The sequence below is a fragment of the Zootoca vivipara genome, chromosome Z (genome assembly GCF_963506605.1).
Source record: "Zootoca vivipara chromosome Z, rZooViv1.1, whole genome shotgun sequence".
Classification (NCBI taxonomy): domain Eukaryota; kingdom Metazoa; phylum Chordata; class Lepidosauria; order Squamata; family Lacertidae; genus Zootoca; species Zootoca vivipara.
The window spans coordinates 35,117,133-35,140,629 of record NC_083294.1 but is presented as its reverse complement, the minus strand read 5'-3'; the positions used below and the strand labels follow the sequence as shown (position 1 = coordinate 35,140,629).

Genomic DNA, 23,497 nt, shown 5'->3' with positions numbered 1-23,497 from the left:
ATTATTATTATTATTATTATTATTATTATTCACATGCTCCTCACTGCCCCTGCTCTGAACTTTGAAGTGCTATTGCCTGGCTGAAATGTGTCCTTGACCCGTGATGATGCCTCTTGCATGCCCGGGTGGAGAAGGCAGTGGAGGTGGGTGGTTGGGAAATAGAAACCTCTGAGCTTTGTGTAGATGGACTTGGTCCTAAAAGTGTACCACTTTGGACTGCATACTTGAATGCCACTCACCCATGTAAAATCTTGCTGTACATAAGCTTGAACTCCATGGCATGCATTTTAGCACTATCTACACCATGTTCAGTGGGCCTTTTGCACATCTCCAAATGGTAAGGTTAAGTGAAAGCTGAACCTTCTTGATTCTTTTAATAGAACAGTGCAGTAGTAAATCTCTTCCCTGTCCATGGTTTTGCAAATGTTATACAATATTGAATTCGCCAGAGAATGTGCTGCATTTGAAAAAAAAAAAAGAGGGTTGGCAGTGGCGGGCTGGGGGAGATGAAGAAAACGGATCTGGTCACTACCCTGTCTTTAATCTTTATTATTTTCCTTGGCATCACTGGAGGAGGAAATAATGTTAATTTGGGACATCTCATCTATATCTTACAAAGGGGCGACAATTTTATATAATGAGCCATAATGGTGACAAAGCACTCTTTCTAGTCTTGTGGGCAAACACTGTGTCATTCCCCCCCCCCAATTACCTGTCTCTTTATTGAGTATAGCAAGAGATGTAGGATGTATAACAAAACACAGGATAGAAAGCTTGAATTCTTTTTTATTTGTCTCCTATAACCCCATAGAAGCAGAAATTGGGACCAGCAGCAGAGTGAATAAGAGCATAAGAAGACACCCACTGCACCAGGCCAAAGGCACATCTAATTTGGCAGTGGCCAAGCAGATGTCTATGGGAAGCCTATAAGCAGGGTCTGAGTGCAATGTCCTGGCATTCAGAGATGAATTGCCTCTGATTCTTGTACAGTGGTACCTCGGTTTGCGAACGCTATCCGTTCCGCAGAGGCGTTCACTCGCCGAGGTATTCGTTCAATGAAGGCACGCTTCTGCGCATGTGCAAAGCGCCGATAGAGTCCTTCTGCACACGTGCGCTCTGCGCAGATAACTTCTATGCATGTGCGAGCTGCGCAGATCACGTCTGCACATCCGACGCTGCAGAACCCGGATGTAAACACTTCCGGGTCTGCGGCGTTCGTAAACAGAGGTTTTCGTAAACGGAGGTAGTCGTAAACCGAGGTTCCACTGTATTGAGGATGTGTGTGTGTAGATAGTTTTCAGTGACAGAGAAAAAAGAAAAAAAGAAAAAGAATTGAGAGATTAAAGTTCATGACTTTTTGAGGAGTTTTCAGAGTGTCTTATCCTTTATCCAGTGGGATTAAAAAAAAAAAAAACCTATCGTTTTATATCCAATGGGAAGAATTCCTTCTCATTAAATAGGCCTGTTAATCTGATATAAAATAGGCTAAAAACCTTAAAAAACAAACTAACAACAAGCAGTGTGCACATATGCTGGTGCTCATGTCAGTTTGAACAGTTCCTTCCCAAAGGTAGTGTGCAAACTCATGTACTTTCAGTAATTATCTCATTCTGTTGCAGTCTCCCTGAAGTCTTTGTAATTGCTCCTCTTGCTTTAAAAAATAATAATGAACACCTGCAGTTTTAAAAATACTTGTCACTGAAGTAGTTAGGCCCACTGGGAGTGTCCTGTTTTAGAAGCTTAGTGAGTTGTTCCATAAGAAACTTTTCTTTGTTTCATGATGCATATATCAAATAAGTTTTGTTATTCTTGGGCATTTTGGATTATGAAGCTTGGAGGGGGGGAAACATATTGCACTGGTTTAATGAGTTTTCTCACCTTTTCTGAACAAAGATTTAAAAGTGGCATTTTTGCTTCAGAACAACCCTTCAAGGTAGGTCTGGGAGTGTTAGTGACTTGCTCAGAGCTGCCCAGTGAGAGCAAATTCTGTTTACATGGTAAGAGGGTTGTTGTGTATTTTCACCAGTGTTACCGGTAGTTGCATTTTTTAAGAAAAGGAGTATAATAGAAGGATGTGTTTCTAAATGCACAATATATGCGTACTAGGGAATCTTACCTAATCATGTCCCAGATATATGACCTCTGTGTTCCACCTAGTGCCTTCTTATGACACTGCAAGAAGATTTTGGGTGCTCCTTTTGTATCATGTACTGTACTGCACTTTTTCTGTGCAGACCAAGAAATCGGGAGGGCGGGGGATGCATGTTTCTTGGAAACATTGCATAGTGGCCAAAGAATGTACATAATGATTGAAGAATGTACAGCATTTGGTCATATATTCATACTTCCCTCTTTGTGGAAATCCCCCCCCCCAATTCTCCACGATGCACAATGGCCAGCTGTTAATGCATATTAACCTCTCAGCTTACATTCCTCTTATTGAGAGAGGGAGAGAGAATGAATGTGTTGTTTACAATGTTGTATTATATGGAACTATTAGGCCAATCTTTACCTAAGGAGGTTAACTGCAGTAACTTTGGGTTGTGCTTTTGAAGGAACGTTTTCACATACTGGGTGTGCATACATGCTGACCAGATTTATTTATGTTTCTGTGCAGCTAATACAGTCCTTGACTTACTATTTGGCTTTGCATGATGTGATGTTAACTTCAAATATTGTAGTCCAATGCATGTGAAATAAAAAAGTTTTCTCACTGTTTGTTTCTCACTGATCCAGGACTGGCTGGCTGTGAATGAAGGTGATGGTGTGTTGTTGTTTTTCTTGTTGTTGTTTTGAAATACATATATTTCTTGGGGAAGCATGCATTGTGGCTGGTTTCTTGGATAACTGAAGTGTATTGGTTTACAACTCAACCAAGCCTATGTATAAGAGCCTGCAGCCCCTAAGAAAAGGAAGGAAGGTGACCTCCAAGGACACAGGACAAATACCTATTTTTCTTCAACCGAACCCCAAATGGTTTTTGTGCTATTGTTGCCTTGTTGCTGCTTCTTTTCTTTTTTCTTTTTGCAACCCACAGGACTGTTGTGCTGCAGTTTGCAGAACTAGGTCCTGCTTAGTTAAGAGGAAGCTTTGCTTTTGTGTCTCACTCTGTACACATACAAGTATGATAGGAAGCAAGTTCACTTCCTTGGAGACTCAAGCTAATTCTTTGCACACTTGTTGGATTCCCATTGGAACAGGGTGGGACAAGCAAACATGCAGGGAAAAAAGATCTATAAGAGTATAGAATCTTCCAAAGTGCAAGGCCATGTTTATTTAAAAGATTTTTAAAGTAAAGGTTCCTAGTTTGCTAAGCAAAAGTGTATTTCTCCAGGAGATTGAAAGTAAATAAATGTCTGTTATCTTTGTGTGTGTGTGTGTGTGTGTGTGTGTGTGTGTGTGTGTGTGTGGAAGAAAGGAGAACTGAATGCATTTAGGGCCTGCAGGCATATTTGCAAACAGTAGAAACTTATGCTCATCATGCCCAAAAGGTCACTGCTGCCTATTCTCTAGGCTGTAATAGAACACTTTTTTCAAGCTTAATTTCAGTGGATTTGACCCTGTGGGCTCCAGGGAAAGCCTCTTTGGACCCATGGGCACCCTTGGGTGGCAATCACTGGCATTATGAATTATTCTGTTAGAATACATGGTGACATCTTCTGTGATGACTTACTATTCTCTGCGTCTAGTAGAAAGCCAGTGGTAATAAACAATTCTGTGACTTGTTCAGATTCAGGTTTCTCAAATTCTTGAAGGGTTCTGGGAGCCTGCACAGACCTTTTTAAAAAAAACAAAAAAACTAGTTTTCCAACCAGGCTGCACCTCTGAGTCAGCAAGCCTCCTGGGTCACAGCTGTTTCTTTTAAAAGGGCAGTGTACCACATGTTTAATTGATAATGCATACAGTACACATACTAGGAAGAATTAATCCCATATCCATAACTCCATGGATGCATAATGCATAATACACTTAAATATATTTGTTCCTACATTTTTCTGTAATCTGTTGGTTCTTAATGTATCTGTTCTAATAATCCATGCTACGTTATCAATATGCTAATGTTTTTCTATCCTAAATTAGAGGGAAAATATTCATAACTACTTTGTACAGACTTGGATGTGTATGGTACTCTGGAATTTGACATCCGAACAAGTCCTTGTACTTACTCTAAAAATTTTGGTTTTTGGTTCACTTATAACACTGGCATATATGTTATTGTGATGTCCCCCAGGACCATAACTGAACCAAAGATCCAAAATGCCCATGCCACTTTGTGTGTGTGTGTGGGGGGGAGGGAGACAGACTACAAACAAGATTTGTATGTATTAATCATAATAATCTCTTTCAACTTCAGCTTGGATAAGACTCTTACAGTGTCTTGCGATGTTAAAGCGAAACACTCTGCACAAATATTAGCTAATAAATTAAACCAGTCGCCAGTGTGTTCAAGCTGACATAGGTCTCTCAGAGTTACAGTCAGCCTACGGGAACCTAGGAAGGCTACAGTTGTGGGTCTTTCCTATTATTTTTAACATCAGTATCAACCCTCTTTGCAAGTTGTAGCTCTGTTGCATCAGGTCCAGCTCCCTGTTACATTGGACATTTCTGAACCCTCTGCATTGTCGTTGTCAGCTGGAACTTCTCCACCTCCCCACCCCAAATAATGATGATGAGCCTTGGAGGAGCTGAATATGCTTTTAGCACTTTTTTTATCCTCGAAATATGGCGACATTTTTAATACTGTAAAGTATAAGGTTAGCTGCACCATTCAGCTTAAATCTCTGAACCTATTTCCCCTTCCATAGATCGATAGGACACAGCAGTACTTCGTAGTGTGTAGATTTACTTTAAGGATGTTGGGATAAGTTCCCATTCTCTTTAATAGCATTCTATTTGTATTTCTTAAAAGAGGGGTAATTAAGCGAAGTTCATTAAAAACAACAACAACAACAACAACAACAACAACAACAACAACAACTCAACAACTAGAATGGATAAATGACAGATAATGCAGTGTGTGCTGAATTTGTTTCTTGCTACCATATAGAAAGTTGTGGCAAATTCTGCAAATAACGTGTGTTTTTGCATGGATACTATTTGGGAAAGGTTAGAGTTTTAAATGATTATAGGTCTACAAGTCCCTAAATGCAGTATCGTCCTGGCTTATTTCAAATATTGTCCTTTGAACTATGTGCACATATGTATGTATGTATGTATGTATGTATGTATGTATGTACATATCGGGAACTTTGTGAGGATGAACTTGGGCACCATGAGGGAAGCATGTAGCTGTTGTGCAGGTGTCAGATGCTGCTACGGTAGAATGCCTGAGGTTTCCTTGATTCTGTGCAGTTGGCTCAATTGCAAAAAAAACAAAAAACAAAAAAACAAAAAAACCTGTCCCTGCCATTGTTGTTTGCAAGTCTGCAATAATGTCTTTGTGTTTCTGATTTTAAATGTAAGTTGACTGGAGACTTTTAGTTAACAAATTACTAAGAAATCTATAAACAACAGCAGGAGCAACAACAACAACAGATATTCAGTTTTTCACCATTGGTATTTTATTGCATCCTTCGTAGGGATGGTTACAGTTTACCAATCATAATTGTAAGAAGCAGCTATGGTCTCATTTTGGGAGTCTTCCCTCTTATCAGTTGTCGTAAAAGTGGTGTCCTGCTATTTTGGAGAACAGAAGGGGAGAGTGCTATTCCAGAGTGGGAGCAACAGGTTGGTAAGAAGTAAGAACAGTTAGCTTTTAAATGTCTCTCAATGCAGAGTGGCCCATGGGAGATGCAAGAATGGGATTATTTCTAATGGGTGTGGGTAGCCTCTTGAGGGATAGAAGTTTTTTTGCATGGTTTGAAAAGCTAACAAAGGGAGCTGTAATGTGTTGAAATTGCTAGGGCTAGGTTTTTTATTCTATTGTCTGGAAGCTTTTTTCCATGGGAAATATCTTACAGCTCTTTGAAAACTGAGCAATTATGCCTTGTGTCGTTTTTATCCTTTTGATACACAAAGGCACATCTTGCAGTCTCTATGAGTTGGGAAGTAGGCTGAGATGTTCCTTTCAGAAAGGTAATTTTTCTTTTGCTGGTGGATTAAAAGTAACACTACCAGGTATTGGAGAGTCTATCCCACTCGCTCCAGACAAAGCGATTAAAAATAATAAATCCAAGCCATAATGTTCAACTGTTTACTATTACAATTCCTTAGAGCTAGGACAATAGTTTTTATTCTATCAGGACCTTCTGTTTTAGTTCTTTGTAGGAATAGATTGATCAACCACCAGCCACTGGAATAATTTAGTTCCATTGTCTTGAATTGGATCTGGGTAGTAACCACTTTACCAATGTTAGATGCAGTGGCTCAAGAGATCCTTAACGTGTCTGTTGACCCTTGTTCAAACAAAAATCAGAACCAGGGATAGCCCTTAAGATGTTGGCTGAGGCTGATGGGAGTTGGGAGTCCATCAACATCAAGAACGTATCAAATTGGCTGAAATATGGTTCAGGTGATTGGAAGTAAATTGCACACAAACTAGGAGCCATGTATTTCCCCTTCTCTCCTTGCATGACAACAAGAAAAGTGAAAACATCTGCTTTCCACTGCCCTCCAGTCAGAGTTCCAAATTGGGCTGGAAATCTTAGAACTGTGGTTGTTCTAAGATAAGTATGGGCAGCCTGAGCCCAATTGCATCCCTCACCCTAATGTTAAGTGTTCCCTTCACCAATTTTCAATATGGGTTTGCAAATGTCCAGTCTTGCCAGAGGTTTGGACAGTTCTGTCCCTTCTTCAGCAGCTTACTGGATGAGAAGGAAAAGGGAGAGAGAGAAGAGGGGGTATCAGAAAGAGAAAGAACAGTGGAACAGGTGTCTGTACAAATGGCTTCATCCATGCCCACAGTTGGCATGCAGCCATAGAAACAAAAGAAACAGCCTCAAACAGAGGCAGCCCACTGGTCAATCCAGCTCTGTATCATCTACACAGACTGGCAGCGGCTCTCCAGACAGGGGACATCTCAAGCCTTATTTGGAGATGCTGGGGATTGAACTTTGGGTCTTCTGCATGCAGAGCAGATGCTCTACCACTGATCTATGGCCCCGAGCAAACAATGTTGCACTTGACAAAGAGAAAAATAGATTACACACCTTATCAAATATAACATGAGGGGATGATGGTGTTAGCTAAGGTCTTCTCATTTAAGTGTGGTGCAAATGTGGGTCCATAATTCTTAACTAATCAGGAAAGACCCATGCAGTTGGTTTATTCTCTCAGTGCTTGTTCTGTCTTAATTTTTGGTACTTAGACTCATTTGTCTGGCCCATAATGTTGGATTGAGTGACAACTTCAGTGTGGAGTTGCAGGGAGGGAACCATGCACTGAGCCCAGCTATGAGGCTTCTTCATTCTTTCATTCTCAGAAGTGACCTTTCCAGTGTGGAGTTGCAGGGTGGAAGGCCAGCTGAGAAAGAAAGAAAGAAAGAAAAGAAAGAAACTCCCTGTGATCAATCTTGTCCATGTGATCGCTTTACTCCTGTTGCTCATCTACCATTTGTATGAGATCATACCCGGGTGAAGCAACCTTTGCATAGGAGTCCTGTGATAAAATGGATAATGTGTTCAAACTGATATAGAATTCCCACTCAGATTTGAAGCTCAGTGGTGATCTTAGGTTAGACTGGAGAGTGAGTGATTCATCTCACAAGATGGATGTGTGGATACAGTGTGGTGTAGTGCAGGATATAAATGTAAAAGTAAGTAAGTAAGTAAGTAAGTAAGTAAGTAAAGTAGGATAGTTACTATCCCGAACTCTTTGGAAATAGAATTCAATGAATTCTAAACATACTTACAAGCTCCAGAGCTCCAGATTTGCCTCTGCACCATTTCATTTACTCCAGTGCGTGCATAGCTACCTGTTGTACACAGCTACCTATTGTATTACAAGTTGCTAGCTATTTCAGGCTGCTGTTTCCATTATTAGTTTTATAAAGTGAGCAGTGGCTTGGGCCTAGTAATCACAGGGGGGGGGAACTGTCTGTGAGGCTGCAGGACATGGTTGAATGCTCCTCCCTTTAAAATGAAATCCCGTCATATAGAAAACTAGTGTGCCAGTGAGGTGTGCTATGCAACCAGACTCACTCAGCTTTTAATGAAACATCAGGTTTGTTCACACATAAGATGGGTGCAAGCTGTCTCTATGCATGAAAGTGTGCACACTTCTTAATTTGTGCAGGCCAACTACTGTGTACAAGAGGCATAGTCAAATTCGCCCCCCCAGATGTTTTGGGACTACAACTCCCATCATCCCTAGCTAACAGGACCAGTGGTCAGGGATAATGGGAATTGTAGTCTCAAAACATCTGGAGGGCCACGTTTAACTATGCCTGGTGTACACAGTCTGTGTACATTCACTGAACCATTTAAGTGCAGACAGGTTGTACACTCATTGAATGTAATGTGTGAACAGCCCTACCATGACCTTTGGTTGAGTGGGTCATGCCTTCTTTTGAAATGTATGTACATTGCTCTTCTGTGCTGCAGTTTTATTTGTCGCTTGGCTGTTTTAATGTTACCTATCTATCTATCTATCTACCTGGGACATAGGTGGCGCTGTGGGTTAAACCACAGAGCCTAGGGCTTGCCGATCAGGTCGGTGGTTCGAATCCCTGCAATGGGGTGAGCTCCCGTTGCTCGGTCCCAGCTCCTGCCAACCTAGCAGTTCGAAAGCATGTCAAAGTGCAAGTAGATCCGTAGGTACCGCTCCAAGTGGGAAGGTAAACGGCGTTTCCGTGCGCTGCTCTGGTTCGCCAGAAGCTGCTTTGTCATGCTGGCCACATGACCTGGAAAAGCTGTACGCTGGCTCCCTTGGCCAATAAAGCGAGATGAGTGCCGCAACCCCAGAATCTATCTGTCTATCTATCTATCTCTATCTCTATCTCTCTATCATCTATCATCTATCTACCATCTATATGTATCTAGTTTTGACATTTTTTTGATCCCTGGGTGACAGGTGGTCTAGAAATGTTATGTGCATGTGTGTACTCATGCACACACATATATACAGCTCTTTACAGTTCTTTATTACATTCCTTACTTGACCAAATGCCACCATGTTCACATGCCCCTGTAGCATCAGCAAATATTATTTAGTCGCCTAGCTGACATGGTAACAAAATAATGAGGGAAACATTTCAGAGGGGTAAAATATATATTATAATAGCCTGCTAGACTAGCAATGCAGAATACGCACTATTTATTCTCCAGTGTTATTTTTATGCTCATTTGATTTAATGTCAAATTAAATGTAACCAAGGGCATTGGCAGAATACTTTGAACAAGGGAGAGAGAGAGAGAGAAAGTGAGTGCCATTCATTATCCCCAGGCTGCGGAATTGAACAATTAGTACTCAGATTCTATAACAGTGATGTGAAAGCTTTATTATTATTATTTTCGTAAACAAAATAATCTAAAGGCATTAATTTTGTTGACTTTACCGTTGTATTTAAGTTGTCGTTTATTATTTGCTGAGTGCTCTTGTCATTCTTTACACAATGCAAGCAAGAAAGCAGGATCACAGTAGCTCCCTACAGGCATTTGGAATTGGGAGGGGTATTAGAAAGACTGGATTATTTTCGTTCCCTTTGTGTATTTAGCTATAGAAATTGCAAGTTGTTCGTGTAACCAGTGAACCCATGAATGCTAGAATATAACCCTCAACCCGGCTCCTAATCAGCTGCACCAGCATCAATACAGCTTGGCACACTGAAATGAAAACTGGCATGTCTCTGCTAAGCACTTACTTGCTGTTGCTGCAAGTCTTTGAATCAAGCCATAATATTATAAGATGATTCTAATAATCCAGGGCAGAAGCTTTTTAATGACCTTGATGACCTGCTGTTGAGTTCAGCCACATTTCAGGAACCCTCCCCCCGGGGAGGGTTTTCTCAGTGGCCATTTTGCCACATCTACAAACCTCCTAAAAGTCTTGCATTTTATTTTACTTTTTACAAAGATCTTGACTCGGCTTTCCCTGGACTATACCCCCCCCCAGGGCCCTTGTGTGCTTTTGCCTGACTTTAATGTTTCCTTAAACTGTGCCTCCTTGCTTGCCTGGATTAGGGAGTTTGGGGTGGGTGTAACAACCTCACCTTGCTGTTGTTCAATGTAAACTACCATACAAAGGTAGAGAAGCAAGTACAATGGTACCTCGGTTTACGAACTTATCCATTCCGGAAGTCCGTTCTGAAAACAAAAGCATTCTTAAACCGAGGTGCGCTTTGCCTAATGAGGCTTCCTGCTGCCAGTGCCCTTCCCCTGTTCAGATTCCGTTCTTAGACTGAGGTAAAGAGGTAGACTGAGGTAAACTGGGACACTACTTCCTGTTTTGTAGAGTTCGTAAACTGAATCATTCGTAAACAGGGTTGTTCTTAAACCGAGGTACCACTGTATAATGCTGACCCCACCCACTTTTTGCCTCTTGCTCCTTCCCTCCCTGACATCCAACTGATGGAAAGCTAAGAGATACAAACAGCTGAGCTAAATGAACAGCTTATTACAAGAAGCTATGGAGCTTGTCTTTCTTCTGTTCCCCTGGGAGGTTGACCATGGGGGAATGTTGCCCTAAACAAAGTGGTCTGTCCTCACCAGCCCCTTGCGCTAGACCAGTATTGAATTGCAAAAAAACAATGGAGGGAATAATAGCAAACATCCAATTTAAATCATGAAGCAATGCAACCAAAGAGTTAAATGTAAATACTTCAACATATTGACTACAAGGAAAATGTTTGGAGGAAATGACTCCCTTTTCCTTTGGGCTTGATGTTTGAATTGTCCTTTGATGATAGTACAAGTCTCCTCCTCCTCCTCCTCCTCCTCCTCCTCCTCCTCCTCCTCCTCCTCCTCCTCCTCCTCCTCCTCCTCCTCCTCTTCTTCTTCTTCTTCTTCTTCTTCTTCTTCTTCTTCTTCTTCTTCTTCTTCTTCTTCTTCTTCTTCTTCTTCTTCTCTAAATGGTGAACTTACAAGTTTGCTCTTAACTAAGGCTACATTCAAAGAGCACTTTATTCCATTTTCCTAACATTCCCTTAGCTGATCATTTCTGATTTATGTGACACCCCCCTCCCCAAATTTAAAAGCCCTTTCTGGAAATCTGATGGAACTTAGTGGATGTTTAGTGCTTGTTTCCTTGTTAATTGCTTTGAGGGGGGGAGAACAGTTTGAAACCCTGTGAACCTGGGGAAATAGTTCCATTTTTGTGCTGTAAATTTGCAGCTGTTTTCAGGGTTCATTGTGTATGATGAAATTTGGAGTGCTATACCAGTGCACAGCTCCTGCATGGGTGAATCATGGGGGAACAGAAGCACTTGTCTACATAAAGGATGGTGACAGGTCCAATGACGTCATTGTTGTGCCACACCAATTTAGCAATTTAGCACCAATGAAATTTAGCATGATGTGGTGGTACATCAATCTAAAGCAGGCATCCCCAAACTGCGGCCCTCCAGATGTTTTGGCCTACAACTCCCATGATCCCTAGCTAAGAGGACCAGTGGTCAGGGATAATGGGAATTGTAGTCCAAAACATCTGGAGGGCCGAGGTTTGGGGATGCCTGATCTAAAGCCACAGTTATAACCAGTAAAACTAATGCACTAATCCTCATGTCTGGTGTACTCTATTCCTTAAAGCCTTCTCAACCCTGCTGGAACACCTTCTCTCTTCCTTGGCCAGACTGGACCACTTGAATCTTAGCAGCATAGGAAGCTGCCTTGTACTCGATCAGACCATTGGAGCAACTAGGTCAGTACTGTCTGCACAGACTGTCAGCAGCAACATGCCCAGTCCCGCTGAAACATGCTAGGGAATTGAGTTTGGGACCTTCTGTCTGTAAGTCAGATGTCCAATCACTGAGATAAAGTTATATGGCGCAACCACACTAGGAATAGTTTGTAGTGCTCTGGTTGCTGAACCTCGAAGATGTTTTAGAATGGAAAACAGTTCACAACAAGAGAGCCAAAATTATGGATAGAGCAAACTCCCATATAATGTGCATGCTTGTGCCATTGGTTTTTATATTGGTAAACTACTTAGAAGCCTATTTTGGCATTAAGTGTTACATAAATAACAATGACCATAACAACAACAGTAATTATATGGGGCCACAATTGAACTCTGATTGAAACATTTATTGTTCATTAAGAGTACATCATCTCTGTACAGTCCCACCTTGCATGCATGAAATTCCTCCTCTTAGGTTCTGTTCCTGTTTCCATTTTATTGAAATTATTCTGTGCCACATCCATAGTGTAGTCATTCTCTTGGCGAGTGAATATTTCAAATATTTCAAAGCTCTAGGGATTACAAGGCTTGAAGGAATTGTGGGGTAAATGAGGTAGGGCTCCATGTGGAAGTGAAGTGCCCCGCCACTATGGTTTGCCAACAAGCATTAGAAACTGGATTTACGATTTTGAGGCCATGTTTTGTAATAATTCAGGCTCCTGTTCTTAGCTTGAGGAGGGAAGAAAGAATAAAAAAATGTGAAGTACAGGAAATTGCATGAGTATAAGGCAGTTTGGGAGACAATGAAAATCCCATTTCAGAAGAGATTTCGTCTCCCATGGTTACTCACAAGTTTGCAGTTTTGTTAATGGTTTTTTTCTTGTTTCTGTTAAGGCAAGTTACCCCCCCCCTTTTAAAGGTAGCTTCTGGAGGTCAAGAAAAGCAATAATTGCTATGGCCTCAAATCCTCTGGATCATCAGCAACAGGATTCACAGCTTCCTCACTTTGTTTTGGCAGGAGATGTGTCCCAGGAACCTTTGGATCAACATGTAGGACCAGCTCCTTGCTTAGATCCAACTCCCTTCAGAGTTCACGACCCAGAGCTGGAAGGTATTGCAGATCTGCAAGCTGAAATTCAACAGATCACACTAGAACTTCAAACTCTGCTAGTGGCAAAAGATAGAGGAAAGATCCTTTCTCCCTACCACCTGACACATAAATGCCAGGTTCTGACCATGATGAACAGTCACCTAGAGGAAGTTCTGAAAAGGACAATTTATTTTAGGCAGGGGATACGGTTGGTCTGTACGACACACAAAAATTCGGTTGACTCGGACTTCCACAAATATGCAGGCAAATTTTTGGTGTTGGCAGCAGCCTTCACTGAGAAATTAGAAAGCTATCTAAATGCAGTAAGTCTTATTCCTCAAAAGTATCCAAGTAACATGAAGAGTGCACTAGCCAAAATTAAATCATTGATGAAGAAGGGAGAAGAGCTGTCAGGAAAAATTCAGGAATTGAGAGAGGATGTTGAACTCCCAGAAGAATAACTGTGCAATACTTCATCCATCCCTAGTCCTAGGATATTTAGCAATTTTGTGAGTTCTAGTAGGTGGTCAGAAACTATAAATGAAGACCACAGTGCTCTGATCATTGATAATTATTATTTATCTATTTAATAAAATGTATAGTAACTTCAGCAGCAATATGTAAGTTGCATGGCTAAGCATTTTATTTATTTTACTATAGATTAGAAACAACAGCTATAGGTTGTTAACAACACTGGTCCTACTCAGAATACTGTAGATCCTTTGAAATTAATGGATATGCTTGATCAGTTCGATGCTTGATCAATTTCAATGGGTCTACCCTGAGTAAAACTTTGCTGAATTCCAGGAGTGATTTAACAACTAGTCCCTCTTCCCAAGGAACTCTACGAAATGCAGCTGTGTGTGGAGAAGAGGGGTCTCCTAAGAACTCTGTTAAGGGTGGTGAGAGTTGTTAGGAAGACCCCTCTCTTCTCCACACAGAGATACAGTTCTCCAGATTCTCTGGGACTAATAAAAGTAGTAAAATATTGCTTTAAATGTATGATGCAGATGTGCTTACAAAGTGTAGGTAAAAATTCCTAATTGTTATAGATATCCCCACTTTATTTTCAGCCCGGTGAAGACTGCTGGGTTTCAAGGGGCAACCAAATTATGGCTGCACTTTGTGAAGCATGGCAAGAGGAATGTTTTATCATAGGAGGGATCACAGGGGTGGATAGCTGTACTACATACAGGATTAAGGGAATCTTTGCATTTAATCTCCATGCATTTAATAGCAGTCATGGAGGGTGATAACTGTATATCCTGCCAACAAGGCAGGATAGGGTTAAATTCCCCTCTTGCCCAACTTACTTCATTCCCAGTAATGACCATTCTCCCCAGTGGCTGCTCTTTGTTTTATTTTATTTTTTGGAACCTTGCAGGTTAAATGCAAAGGCACATTGAATATCACGTCTGGTGTATCTCTCTGGGCAGACACATCCAGACACTTTTTCGCAAGATATGATTTACAATAAACCTGCTTTGCAGCTAAATGTAGGGCTTTCAACAATTTTCTCCTCATCTGAGAGAGAGAAAGAAAGAAAGAAAGAAAGAAAGAAAGAAAGAAAGAAAGAAAGAAAAGTGGAGGGGGAGAGAACCAACCAAGAGTCTCCCCTCTCATTCTTCAAAGCAAAACACACATTTGAAAACTATTTTTTAAAAATCATTAAGCTGTATAGACAATTCCAGGGAAAGTAAATGGCAAAACATTTTGTGTTCCTAACTGAAGGGTCCCGCGGGGGCTGTGCGACTGTTAAATTGTTCTGTTTGACTATTTCCACACTCTGCAAAGTTTTCGTTGGAGGAAATAGATGGCATGTGTGACATTTCACTTTCTGGAAAAAGGCTCAAAGGGAAGAACATAAAAGGAGGAGGGGGTTTCTATCAGAGAACTCTTGAAATGCTCTCCTTCTGAACACCAGGGGAGTGCCACCCCTCCCCACTCATTAGTTTAGAATGTTTTTAATTTATATACACTGCATTTTCCCTACAGTGGGACTTAAGGCGGTTTGCAAAAATTAAAATACTGATAAAATACAGAGAGCTTAAAAGATAATAGTTAAAAGGGAAATAAATTATAATAGAATTAAAACAATATAAAAACCATTCTGTTAAAGCACAAATAGTGTGGTGCTGTTTTTACTGTGAAAAGCCATTTCCATAAAAAAAGCAATCAGTCTCAAAAGCCTGTCAAAGTAAAACAGTCTTCCCCTGCTCGCAGAAGGACAAGGAGCCTCTCTAGGGGAAATTCCAAAATCTTGGAGCAGCCGCCAAGAAGACCCTGTCCCATGCCCTCACCAAATATTCATTTGAGAGTGATGTGACTGAGCAAAGGGCCTTCTAGAAGATTTCAGAGCACAGGCAGGTTCATATTGGAGAATACAGTCATTCAGATAGCATTCAGATAGCCTAGATCTAAGCCTCTTAGGCCTCATAGCCAACACTTTGAATTGTGCCTTGAAACAGACTAGTAACTAGTCTGTTGTAGCAGTTTTGAGCACTTTTCAAATGAAGCTCCACATGGAGCCAGTTGCAACCAGGGTGTGTATTGCAGTGGCCAGATCAGGCATCTCTAGGAATGGGGACAGCTGGCACACTAGCTTTAACTGTGCAGCTTTAACCCTCAGCACTGCAGAAACCTGGGTATCGAGGCTCAGAACTGAATCCAGGAGCACACACTCTATGTTCAGGGGGAGGGTTACCCCATCCAGTTTCAATTTGTTCACGCTTGTCTAGTCCATTACTGATGTCAGACACTGGTTTAGAACAAAGACAGCTTCCTTGGATTTAAGTGGAAAGGACTACTACATTAGAGGTGGCTTTCATCAGCACACTGGTGACACCAAACCCCAAAACTGAGCAACTCCTCCAAGCAGTTTCATGTAAATGCTAAATAGCATGAGTGACAGAGCAGAGCCCTGAACGAGCCCACAGGCCAATGATCAAGGTGTTGAACAGGAGTCCCCCAGCACTACCAGGAAGGAATGGAGAGGCTATTAGAACTGTGCCTCCAGTTTAGGGAAGCTTTTAATGTTTAATAGATTATTGTATTTTTAATATTCTGTTGGAAGTCGCCCAGAGTGGCTGGGGAAACCCAACCAGATGGGCGGGGTATAAATAATAAATAATATTATTACTACTACTACTACTTCTACTACTCCAAGTCCCATTCCAGCAAGGGGACTCAGAAGGATACCATAGTTGATGGTATCAAAAATTGCTTAAAGGTCCAGCAGAACCAACAGGGACACATTCCCATTGTCCAATTCCTCCCAACATATGCCATCCAAAGGTGACTCTGTCCCATAACCAGGCCTAAAATCAAATGGAAATGCATGCAGATAATCTTTCTCTTCCAGGAACCCCTGGACCTGAGATGCTACCACATGCTCTAGTACTTTGCCCGGCAATGGGAAATTGGAAACTGGCCAAAATTTATCCAATATAGTTGGATTCGGGGAGGGCTTTTTCAGATGACATATTATAACTGCTTGTTTTAGGTGTGCTGTATTCCTGCCTTGCTGTTCCCCTTTACCACTTGGTCTGTCCCCTACTGGCCTTTTTAATGAGTTAGGAAGGGCAAGAAACTAGCACATGTAGTAGCTCTCACATTTTCAAGGATGCTGTCCACATTCTCAGGCTGCACAAATTGAAAGGTATCAATTATCATTGAAGAAGCAGGCACCAAAGTTATATCCACTAGACCAGTGTCAACTGTAACATCCAAGTTGGAACAGATCTGAGTGATTTTGTCAGCAAAGTACTGAGCAAATTGTTCACAGCGGGCCATCGAGTGGTCTAAAATCTCCTCACGTGGGTAAGGTTGTAAAAGGAACAGCTCTGCTGGATGCAATAGAAGCAAAGAAAAATAGCTTTTTCACTGCTTGCACTGCTACAGAGTAGGTCTTCAAGTAGACTCTAGCCTGTATTCAGTTGGACTTCTTCCAAGTTTTCCATCAATTTTACTCTGGTCACCATCTCATTTGTTTCATCACCACCAGTGTCCGAGAAAACCAGGGGGCTGGTTTGGCTCCATTCTGTGAGAGCAGATGCCCGGGAGTGATTGTGTCCACTGTCCTGGTGATTTCTGCAGTCCATAGATCCACTAGGACATCAATAGAATCACCTGCTGAAGCAACTTGAAACTCTCCAAGAGCAGCCAGGAAATCATCTGGATCCACCAGCCTCCAGGCCTAGACTATTTAAAACAGCTGCCCACCTCTGCAGAAGCTCTGTGTTCCAGGAAATCTAAATCCCACCACCTGAGCTTGACAATGGAACTGTAGAAAGTTCATCCACTCTTTAAGATCACCATCATCTAATCCAGTGCAGAAAACATATGTCCAGAGCCCTGTTTTCTTAAGGGGGGGGCACCCATTTGCCCTATGGCACAGAACAACTTTATGGTTATGCTAATTATGGTGCTTAAGTGTCCAGCTGTGAGGCCAGTGTCTTACAGTTGCCTAGACAAAGAGACTTGTTTGGCAAGCTTGCTGTCATATCTTCTGTTCTCACAGATACAGGAGCTCAATAATTGGGATTCAGGGCATCATGCAGGCTGATCCCCCAAACTTACAACAGTATAGTGTAAATGGGACCAGTTCTAGGACATATTCCAGCTAGGCAAAAACACCCAAGGAGGGTAAGAGGCTGTGCGTGTGTGTGCCAGAGAGAGAGAGAGAGAGAGAGAGAGAGAGAGAGAGAGAGAGAGAGAGAGAGAGAGAGAGAACTCACCATAATAGTATATTGGCACCTATCTTTTGCTGCTCATGGCAGCCATTTTGTGCTAGCACCCTTATCAATATGAGTAGTGACACCTCTTTCTTAAAATACTGTAATAATAATAAAAGTACTGGCGAGAGGTATCCTGAGAGCCAGATCGAAAGACCACATTGGCCACCGTGGCCCGGGCTTTCTCTTCATTTACTTAGGGAATGTAACCTTTTACAGAAACACTTATTCAAAGCAAAATGAAGGATGACAGGATTGATAAATTTTTATACACTGGTATCTATGCCTCTTAGAAATGCATTGCTAAAAATAAATAAATAGCCCTTTCCCTGGGTTCTAAATTTTGGGGGAAGCTGTGCATCAGCTCTGAAGACTCAACTTGTAAAGGAGCTATTTGCGCATTTGGGCTTGTGTGGGTGAAGTGTTTGCTCTTTGTTACGAGCACACTACTAGTGCAGGAGATCCAGGCTCCAATCTCCGGGATCTCATGTTTAAGAGTGTCTGCTACCAATGCTGGAAAAGAGCTCTATTAAAATTACCTAGGAAACTCCCGCCGGTTAGAGTGGGAGGTTCTGGGCTAGATGGAGAACTTCACCTGGTAGCAGCTTCCTGTGTTCCTGTTGTCTGTGTAACATGACTATATGCCCGAAAGGACCCTTTTCTAACTTTGTGCATCCAAATGTTTTGGACTACACCATTGAATGTATAGAATCATGGAATTGTAGAATCATAAAGTTGGAAGGGACCCTGAGGGTCACCTAGTCTCATCCCCTGCAATGCAGCAATCTCAACTAAAGCATCCATGACAGATGGCCATCCAAGCTTTGCTTTAAAACCAACAAGGAAGGAGAGTCCACCACCTTCCAAAGACGGTCCGTTCCAAACAACTTACTATCAGAAGGTTATTCCTGGTGTTTTGCCTGACTAGAATTACTTGGCTCTTCCTCTCATTGTAACTTTTAAGCTCATTAGGAAAACACTCTCTTTTATTCTCAGTATGTTTTCCCACAAAGTGCCCATTTTTAACTCTTGAAGCTAGAGACAAGAACCATTGGCCCTCCAGATGTTGCTGAACTACAACTCCCAAGAACCCCAGGATTCATGGCCAATGCCCAACGACAGAGGTTTTTAACCTTTTTGAGTCCTTGGCTCCCTTGACCAACTGCATTCTTTCTGCGGCACCCCTGTGGGGCTCAGGAGCCCAGTTATATCATCCCTTGCCTGCAGAGACAGAAGCTCCTCAGCCCTTTTCGAACACCCTCCATTGTGGAGTGTTGCTTCAGCCTTCTCTCCTTGGGAGTCCCACAGCTGCCACCCCTGATCTCTGAGCTTTCCCACCCAAAAGAGGTTCCTCCTCGCACTGCCCCACAGGGGCATGTGAAGCACCCCTGGCCAAACATGGAGGCATCTTTCTCCAGGGGAGCTTCTAGCAAGGGCTGCTGCAACACACAGCTGTGCAAGCCTTTCAGGCAGAGACACAAGAGGGCATCAGAGGTGGGAGGGAAGGAAAGAGGGACAGAGACCAGTGTTGCTTGTGGCACCCCTGACCATCATTCAAGGCACCCCAGGGTGCCACGACACACTGGCTGAAAATCACTGGTCAATGATGTTTCTAGTTGTTGTTCATCAACATACGAGAGCCCAAGATTTCCCACTCCTGCTTTAAAGCCTTGGTATTCAAGTACCTCCTATTGGACTCTTTCCAAACCAGTCTTCCTAAGATAATTGTTCGGGGCTCAGTGAAGCTCAGTCTTTTCAATAGTGACTTCTTGCCTTTCGAAACCCCTTCCCAGGGAAGCTTGCCTGATGCCTATTTTGATTAAATAATAAAAAAACCCACCCCCACTCTAGCTCTTTAGTAACCTGCTGCTTTTTGAACCTCTGCAACACCGAGGCCAAGTTACTGCACCTGTTTTAGTCACAATTCATCATACAATAAAACTCATGTAAATTTCATTTCTTGTACATCTTAAAGTTACATGCTATATCTTTCTTTCTTTCTTTCTTTCTTTCTTTCTTTCTTTCTTTCTTTCTTTCTTTCTTTCTTTCTTTCTTTCTTTCTTTCATTCATTCATTCTTTCACTGCCCTGAGGACATTTCCATTTCTTTCGCTGAAGGTGTGAGATACAAATTTAGTAAATAAATAGCATAACATAAATTTTAAATAATATAATAATGCAAACAGTAATCCTGCAGGAGGCAGCATCTGGCGTGCCCTGAATAACATGGTAAACTAGAAGGCAAGAGGATTAGTTGCAGAATGATAGAATTAAGCCTGTGTAGTGCTTGCATCTTCTTTGTGGCTGAGTCTACGTAAGGCATTGTAAAGTTGATCCCTTAATTCACCATCTCACGGAAACAAGAACAAGGGCAGGAAATGGCACATGCTGTGTGTTCTCATTTTGCAATGGCCTTAAGACGACTTGAGCAAGAAACCAATATTAAAATACATTTCCCCTCCCTAACAGTATTACAACTGTAATCTCGCAATCCTATTTTAAGGGGAAACATTTGCCATTTGTGTACATTGGAAGGCAAAGCTGTGTTCAGCTTAGCCTCAGCAATTGTCCTTCATCCTTCCTTTCCACCCCCACCACCCCTGGTTTGCCTGTGCTGTGCTTTTCAGTCTTGCATCTCCTTTTGACAACCTGTTTCACAAATATATTAATGTAATTGAACCGATCCTGCAAAGGTACACAGAAGGATGTATGTCATTTGTTCTAGCAGATTCTGGAAATAGATGTTGTAATTTAAAGGTCTCTCTCTCTCTCTCTCTCGGATGTACCAGGCAAACTTCTTAAAGTTGTGATTAGAAGTCTGGAAATTGAAATCTAAGATGTGCATGCTAAGACTCAGTCCCCAGAGAACAAATACCTTACCCTTTTCCTTTCTGTGAACAATAGCAAGGGAGAGAGATTTGGAGGGGGGGGGGAGAGAGAGAGAGAAAGAAACAGAAACAAAGACAAAAAGAGAATGAACCAACTTTATGCGACTGAGCTGGAATTACAAATATCAAAATGAATTTATTATTGCTTTCCATTTTGAATGACTTTGAGGAAACCTCCCTTCTACCTGCTGGACCAATATATATATTTGTTTTAAAAATCCACACCAACTCAAAGCAACTCAAAATATGGGTGGGAGAGACCTGTCAGCATGCAGTTTTCCTATGGTTATAAAACAGCACACACACCCCCCCACTTGTCTTCCCTTGTTTAGAATTACTTCTGATATTTCTTTTATATCTACATTTTATTTGTTCATATGACTTTCATAATCACAGTGCAATATGCATTTGCTAGAAAATGTGCCAGTATTTTAAAGGGATGAATTCAATTGCCAGTAATTGGGGAAGCGCTGTAGCTCAGTCAGTGTACATGCCTTGCACGCAGAAGGTTCCAGGTTCAATCCCCAGCATCTCCAGGTAGGGAACATATTGAGGCTTATCTGAAACCCTGGAGAACTGCTGTTGACCATACTGAGCTAGCTGGATCAGTGTTCTGACTCATTATAAGGCAGTTTCAAGCATTCTTTTAATGAAATGATAAGTATACATTGGTAAAGCAAAACGAAGGACATCAGCCCCCCCCTTTTTTTATAAAAGGCAAGAGAACATGTTAATGGAGGGATGTAGAAGGCAGAAGAATAGCAGAGTGATGGACTAGTCCAAGATAAATTAATAATCTTGGGCAGAATAAACAAAATACCAGTTCACATGTATATCCCATTGGGCAGAAGCCATCCCCATTAGGTTCTTCTAACATGATGAATGATCCTGTCAATGCTGTGATTTAGTTTTGGAAACCATGTGATAAGCAAGCAAGAGTTTGCTTATCAAATAAATTTTGCTCCATCGCTTGCACCAGTATCCCAGTAAGGCTGTGATGTTCTCCTTGAACAACACAGTCTGGGTATACTACCCCTCATTGTGCCTCATGGTGCCAAGCTGCACTGCTCCATTACTTTAATTGCTATTGGTAAGTGCTGTTTTTAACACCGATCTGTGCCATTTTGCTGCATTATGGACTTTTTTAATGGGCTGTAGTTTTTCCATCTAAGTAAATTGAAGTAGACATCTTATCAGCAGGGAGTGCTTCACCTTTTCTCCCGTGCCTTTTGTCCTCATTCTGTGCAACTGATGTTCAAGCACAGGGCACAGCTATTTCATTGCTAGCTTGCTTTGCCCTCTATTTTCTGAGTGCTACTGTTTTATCAGGGAAGTTAATGCAGCATGTGATTATGAAGTAGGTAACCGTCATAGTATATCTGAAATATTTCCACTCAACTACTTTTTGCCAGATGTTGAAACATGGAAATATGGTGGGAGGGGGGTGTTTGTGCTGGAAAATGAAATATAGCCTTACTTTTAATATATCATTGCTTTTAAATAGACAGATACTGTATGTGCATATGCTTAATAGCAAAGCCCAATAGTTTAACTAAGTATGTCTGTATTGTAGTTCCATATATCATAAAATCATAATATGCAAGCATATAGTTGTATAATACAGTGGTACCCTGGGTTACAGATGCTTCAGGTTACAGACGCTTCAGGTTACAGACTCCGCTAACCCAGAAATAGTACCTCGGGTTAAGAACTTGCTTCAGGATGAGAACAGAAATCGTGCGGTAGTGGCACAGTGGTAAAGTGGTACCTCAGGTTAAGAATAGTTTCAGGTTAAGAACGGACCTCCAGAACGAATTAAGTTCTTAACCCAAGGTACCACTGTACAATCACAATATTGTACTATCATACAAACAGAAAATCATATCATGCAATCCTAATATAATACAATTATGATATATATCATACAATCATAATACCATAAACAATTTTAATATACAGTCATCACACAATCACAATATACACTCACAACACATTATCATAATATATATCTACAATCATATTGTACAACCATCCATTCATATCATGCAATCATACCATATCATACACTCACACACTCATATCATATCATAGATAATCATATCATATCCTGGATTCAAGTTACAAGAAAGGATATTCTGATTAAACATCAGGAAGAAGTTTCTGACAGTAAGAGCTGTGTTAGAAGGTGTTGACTCTCCTTCCTTGGAGGTTTTTACACATAGCTAGGATGGCCACCTGTCAAGGATGTTTTAGTTGAGATTCCCGCATTGCAGGGGTTGGACTAGATGACCCTTAGGGTCACTTCCAACTCTACAATTCTATGATTGTTTTATTATATAGCTATTGTGGCTCCAAATTCCTTTTAAGATAATGCAGATAGGATTACAGGTTCAATTCTAACACAGAGCTGCGTGTGTGTTCTGTTCATATAAGAAACCATCAAACCAGAATTTTGTATTTGGCACAGGATTCAGGATGCTGAGCATTTGGGTTTTTTGATCCAGGATTAAAAGGGGCGTTCTTATCCAAATGATCATAAAGATAATCAAGAAAATAAGTTGAATATCTGATCCAAACTAAAGGTTTATGCTTCTTATATGGAATTCGCCTGCTGTTGGACATTTCCCCAGTCCTGTGGGAAAACTTGAGGGAAGGCCACCCCATAGCTCTCTCCCTTGTTAATGTTGCAAACCAGACTTACATTGTGTTTGTGTGTGTGTGTGTGTGTGTGTGTGTGTGTGAGAGAGAGAGAGAGAGAGAGAGAGAGAGAGAGAGAGAGAGAGAGAGAGAGAGAAAGAATACACTATTGGGGTGATCCAAATCAGTAACAGCTGCTTGTTACCTGCAAGATCAGATTAGGTTTATGGCCTTTACAAGGATTGTGTTTGTGCAAAATTCAGTGAAGTTCTTCACTTTCCTGTCTCGGAGGCAGGTGTTTTCTTCCTATGTGCAACATTTCTTGATTATTGATGGATACCAAAAGTGACAGAGTGGAACTGATTCAGGGGGAAAATA

General features: G+C 41.4%; 2 protein-coding genes across 2 annotated transcripts in view; both read left to right on the top strand.

The window, feature by feature from the left end:
- PCDH11X (protocadherin 11 X-linked) overlaps nt 1-23,497 on the top strand; it is a 176,682-nt gene that overhangs the window by 64,452 nt on the left and 88,733 nt on the right. The gene's annotated exons all lie outside the window — the stretch shown is intronic.
- Nucleotides 12,727-13,323, top strand: LOC118084283 (HAUS augmin-like complex subunit 2). Its single transcript, XM_035113659.1, has one exon. The coding sequence runs from the start codon at nt 12,727-12,729 to the stop codon at nt 13,321-13,323; it is 597 nt and encodes a 198-aa protein (XP_034969550.1).

Bases quoted from the DNA above. Each gene is read 5' to 3' on its own strand.
- LOC118084283 (XM_035113659.1), top strand. From the start codon at position 12,727: ATGGCCTCAAATCCTCTGGATCATCAGCAACAGGATTCACAGCTTCCT.